The sequence below is a fragment of the Sinocyclocheilus grahami genome, unplaced genomic scaffold, assembly GCF_001515645.1.
Source record: "Sinocyclocheilus grahami isolate Dianchi unplaced genomic scaffold, SAMN03320097.WGS_v1.1 scaffold2102.1, whole genome shotgun sequence".
Classification (NCBI taxonomy): domain Eukaryota; kingdom Metazoa; phylum Chordata; class Actinopteri; order Cypriniformes; family Cyprinidae; genus Sinocyclocheilus; species Sinocyclocheilus grahami.
The window spans coordinates 67,409-73,268 of NW_015507281.1; the positions used below are offsets into that span (position 1 = coordinate 67,409).

At 41.6% G+C, this 5,860-nt stretch overlaps 1 protein-coding gene across 1 annotated transcript; it reads left to right on the top strand.

Annotated features, from left to right (window-relative positions):
* Positions 1 to 1,033, top strand: LOC107574052 (zinc finger protein 431-like; the record flags this gene model as incomplete). Its single annotated transcript, XM_016260523.1, has 1 exon — positions 1 to 1,033. A coding segment is annotated over one exon (963 nt), but the record flags the coding sequence as incomplete, so codon positions are not given.
* Positions 1,034 to 5,860: the final 4,827 nt, after the last annotated feature.

The window sequence follows — 5,860 nt, forward strand, 5'->3', positions numbered from 1 at the left end:
ATCCACACTGGAGAGAAACCGCACACATGTGATCAGTGCGGGAACAGTTTTGCACGAAAAGCACACCTTACGGTACACAAGAGAATCCACACGGGAGAGAAGCCACACGCGTGTGATCAATGTGGACAGAGTTTTGCACAAAAAGGAGCCCTTAATGTTCACATGAAGATCCACACTGGAGCGAAGCCGTACCCATGTGATCAGTGCGGGAAGAGTTTTACAGATGCGGGCACGCTTAAAATACATCTGCGTTCGCATTCTGGAGAACGACCATTTTACTGTGACCAGTGCTGGAAAACTTTTACATCAGCTTCAGGCCTAAGGGTCCACCTGAACATTCACACAAAAGAAAAGCCTCACATGTGTTCTTTGTGTGGAAAGAGTTTTAGTGTGCGGAGTGGCTTAAAAGAACACCAGAAAAGACACCGTGGTGTGAAGGATCACATGTGCTTTGATTGTGGGAAGACCTTTTTTACTGCCGGTGACCTGAGAAAGCACCAGACAGTTCACACTGGAGGCAAGCCTTACAAGTGTTCACACTGTGACCAGAGATTTGATTGGCCAGGATATCTGAAAATACACGAGAAGCTCCACACGGGAGAAAAGCCGCACACGTGTGATCAGTGCGGGAAGAGTTTTGCACAAAAAGGAAACCTTAAGATTCACATGAAAACACACACCGGAGAGAAGCCGTACTCCTGTGATCAATGTGGGACCAGTTTTACATTCAACGTAAACCTTAAGGTGCACATGAGGATCCACACTGGAGAGAAACCGCACACGTGTGATCAGTGCGGGAAGAGGTTTGCACAAAAATCAAACCTGAAGACACATATGATGATCCACAGCGGAGAGAAGCCGCACACATGTGATCAATGTGGGAAGAGTTTTGTAAAAAAACACCACCTTAAGGGACACATGAAAATCCACAATAGAGACAAGCCACATGCTTCACACTCTTAAGTTACATCTGCATTCTCACTGTGGACAACATCCATTTAACTGATCAATGCAGTGAAAGAACGAGCATTATACCTGAAGAAACGTGGGGAAGTTTGTACAAAGGACAAGCCTCACTATTGTTTTATGGCTGGGTGTTGTGGGAAAAGAGATGTAAGAATGAGTTTAAGATTCACTGATCTTGTGTCTTGATTTAACGTCACATGAAAACATGGTCCTTCAACATGATGAAGTTTAGTGATTAGATTCAATAGTTTCCAGCGAGAGTCAAACTATGTGTGAACGTTTAAATGCCTCTAGCTCTCTTGTTTAAACCATTCGGGGTGCTATTATCTTTAGGGACTAGGTTTGCTAGAGCAATTTTTTGTATTGTCTTTCGATGCTTTGTTTAAGGAGTCACTTCTGAGGCTGTGTGTAAGTTTAACTGCCTATAAAATACAGTGCATCACATTTTCAATAAAGAATCCTGCTGAAGATACGCCCGGATCTCCTGGTCTTTGCTTCTGAGTGTCCTAGTGTCTTTTAAAATGACACAAGAAAAAGACAAAGATGTGAAAGGTCATATGTGTTTTGATTGTGGGATAAAGTGCACTAGAGATATCACAGTGAAGAGAAACCTTATAACCTTTCACGTAGCACAGTGCTTATTCAATAAATGCACAGCTAAACAGATGAGTTTTGAATCTGGATTTAAATGTGGCTAATGTTTTAGCACATCTGAACTCTTCTGGAAGCTGAGTCCAACTGCGGGTGGCATAATAACTAAAAGCGGACTCTCCTTGTTTTGTGTGAAGCCTTGGTATTTCTAACTGACTCGATCCTAATGATCTGTTAGGTTTATATTCAGTGAGCATATCTGCTATATATTTAGGTCCTAGGCCATTGAGTGATTTATAAACGAGTAAAAGTACTTTAAAATCAATCCTAAATATAACTGGAAGCCAGTGTAAGGACCTGAGGACTGGTGTGATATGCTCAGATTTTCTGGTTCTAGTCAGAATTCTGGCAGCAGCGTTCTGGATGAGCTGCAGCTGTCTAATGGTCTTCTTGGGAAGGCCGGTGAGGAGACCATTACAATAGTCCACCCTGCTGGTGATAAAGGCATGAACAAGTTTCTCCAAGTCTTGACTGGAAACAAAACCTCTAATTCTTGCAATGTTTTTGAGATGATAGTATGCTGATTTAGTTACAGCTTTGACATGACTACTGAAACTAAGGTCTGTCTCCAGAATCACACCAAGATTCCTGACTTGATTTTTAGTTGTTAGACCCCTAGAGTCAAGGTATGCATTCACCTTGAGAACTTCATCTTTGTTTCCAAATGCAATGACTTCAGTTTTTTCCTTGTTTAACTGAAGGAAGTTCTCGCACATCCAACTGTTAATTTCATCAATGCATTGGCAGAGGGAGTCAATGGGGCTGTAGTCATTTGGAGATAAGACTAGGTAAATCTGGATATCATCAGCATAGCAGTGATATGCAATTTGGTTCTTTCTCATTATTTGACTTAGTGGGAGCATATACAGGCTAAACAAGAGCGGTGCAAGAATTGAGCCTTGTGGGACTCCGCATGTCATGGACGTCCACTGAGACTTATGCTCTCCTATTCTCACATAATAACCTCTCCCTTCTAAGTATGACCTGAACCATTTAATTACCATGCCAGAAAGCCCAACCAAGTTTTCCAGTCTCTCTAGTAGTATGTTATGATCGACAGTATCAAACGCAGCACTGAGATCTAGTAGTACCAGCACTGATATTTTGCCAGATTCAGAATATAAGCGAATATCATTTATCATCTTAATGAGTGCTGTCTCTGTGCTGTGATGCGGTCGAAAACCAGATTGAAAATGGTCCAGGTATCCATTTGAGTTTAAGTAGTAGTTCAGCTGATTAAAGACTACCTTTTCAATAATCTTTCCTATAAAAGGAAGATTTGATATTGGTCTATAGTTGCTCAATATGGTGTTATCAAGATTGCTCTTTTTCAGAAGGGGCTTAACAACTGCCGTTTTCAGGGAGTTTGGAAAAGTCCCAGAAAGAAGTGAGGCGTTCACCACTTCTAAGAGATCTGCTTCTAAACAGTTTTAACACTTTTGAAAAAAGATGTGGGAAGTGTGTCAAGCTCGCAGGTTGACGATTTAAGGTGCTGCACTATTTCTTCCAAAATGTAATATTTTCTTCCAAAAACACAAGGAGGACTGGAAGCACCACATTTTTACCACTACTTTCTGGCCAATCAACTCCAAAATATACACAAATGGATTCACCCTAACCCATCAGAAAGCACATGGCTAGATGTTGAACAATTTGTAAGGACATTAACACTTCAGAATTACCCATCTAAAATCAGACAATCAAAAGGCATCACTGATTTAAAATGCCGACAATAGCAGCAGCAATCTGACAGCCTGGTGGAAATTTCATCAAATCACAAACTCCCCTCTTGCACCATCTAAATACACACCGATCTGGAATAACCCAGATTTTACAGCTAAGAACAAGCCACTCAACTTATGCACATGGGCAGAAAAGGGTATCACACAACTTCAGCATATCTTCCATTATAATAACCTGGCACCTGCCACAACCTAAAACTAGCAAAATATAACTGTCTAATGATGTTAGAGTTTGACGTTGTGTGGACGTGTGATGTTGTGTGGGTGACCAAAACCCAATGTCTCTTAGACGTCATAATGGTAACGTCCACACAATGTCAAACTCTAACATCATTAGACGTTGATCTTTTGTTCGTTTTAGGTTGTCGCATTAACTAACCCCAATCCAACGTCTTAAGCAAGTGTCATATTGATGTTAATTACTGACATTTAGTCATCAGGTATGGCAACCAAAACCCAATGTCTCCTAGACTTCATAATGGTTTTCATCCACACAACGTCAAACTCATTGCTTCCAGCTTTGTGTGATTTTCCCATTTAGCTCATCTGTATTTATACTTGGCTAACTAAGCTTTGGATTGTGGAGGAATTGCTCTATGCTCTGTGTTTGCTGGTGACTGGTCTGTTTTCACCTTGTGTGATGCTTTTTCCTCTTTTGTTTCATGTGTATTACGACTGTGGATAAAGTCTTGATTTTGTTTTGGGGCTGTACTAAAACAGGCTCTCATACTAGGTTGTTCGAAAAACATTATTTTTCACATATTTTACATTATTACATCACCTCTCCTCAGTCTGGCAAATGAAGGTCTGCCTTATGAAATACTAAATGTGCTGTGATTGTTTAGCTGGGCCAGTGTGTGTGCTGTGATTGGTTAGCTGGGCCAGAGTGTGTGCTGTGATTGGTTAGCTGGCCCAGAGTGTGTGCTGTGATTGGTTAGCTGGGCCAGTGTGTGCTGTGATTGGTTAGCTGGCCCAGAGTGTGTGCTGTGATTGGTTAGCTGGGCCAGTGTGTGCTGTGATTGGTTAGCCGGCCAGTGTGTGTTGTGATTGGCTAGCTTGGCTAGTGTGTGCTGTGATCGGTTAGCTGGGCCAGTGTGTGTGCTGTGATCGGTTAGCTGGGCCAGCGTGTGCTGTGATCGGTTAGCTGGGCCAGTGTGTGTGCTGATTGGTTAGCTGGGCCAGTGTGTGGCACCAAGGATGGTGAGGTTACAGCTGCATCTTGGAAATGGTATGTTGTCTTGGATGAGGCAATAGGGGGCAGACCCTCCATCACACCACCCAACCTTATTGCCTCATCTGGACCAGATGTTGCTGTAACCTCACCATCCTCAGTGAGGTCAACGGCTGAAAGAGTAGGGAGGAAGAGGAAGGAAATAGAGGAGCTGATCCATGAGATGGAGGAGAGGGAAGCAGAAAGAGAAATGGAAGCTGTTGAAAGGGAGGAGAGGCGATGGAGAGAGATGGTGGAAAGGGAGGAAAGAAGAGAAAGAGAGACGAGAGCAAGAGGAGAGACGAGAATGAGAGGCCAGGGAAAGAGAAGAAAGAAGGGACCAAGAAATGAGAGAGAGAGGACAGAAGAGACAGGGAGACAAAGGAGAGAGAGCAGCTTTTAGAGCTTTTTTCGAAAAAAAAAACTAAATAAAGAATATTAACTACACTTTCTTTCCATTTATTTATATTGGGATTTTCAATGTTTCATGCTGTTTTAACAATGTTAGTTTCCAGGGATTTACAGTAGCTAGATTTTGTCAGTTGTAAAGTGTCTAATATGTGGCACTGAGTAACAACTATTTTAAAGCACTTATTTGCACACTGATTTTGTAGTAGTTTCCAGCTGTTTTTTTAAAGGTAAAATGCAGGAATATCTAAAAAATGAGAATGAGTGCCACACTGTAGAAAAAAACCCAGACCAGGCAGCTTTAAAAATGAATTAATTTTATTTTTGTTTCTAATATGACTTATACATTAATAAGAGCACAAAGTTTGACAAGCACTTGAGGCAAAATCATTTTGCATCAAGTAGTGTAATAGAGTTTAAAGCAACACCAAATGGAAATTTCCTAAAACATTTTTATAATGGTGCCAGGAAAATGAACTTCAGCATCTTCAGACAGGTAACTTCACAGACAATTTTCAAGGTTCTTTATTACCCCCGTAATTTGTAAAATTATGCTCAAATAAATATAACCCAAAAGTAACATTTGTGATGCGTATTTAGAATTTTAGAATTTTGTTATACAAATTCACACACACAGCCTTAGGCAGTGTGACAGTGGTTGGTGGCTGCCACCTCTGGGGACCACTGCAACTCCGAGATCCACTGTCGATTAGCCTGGGGATGCAATATCCCCAGTTACCATGTGCAGCCGCGAGGAGGCCCGACAGGAGTCTTGGTGATGGAGAGGCTGTGCATTGGCAGATGAAAACTTCTATAAAAACAGGGTTTTCATGTCCACAATTGTAAGTCTTAATAAGTAGACATTTGCACTGGAAAACAAGAC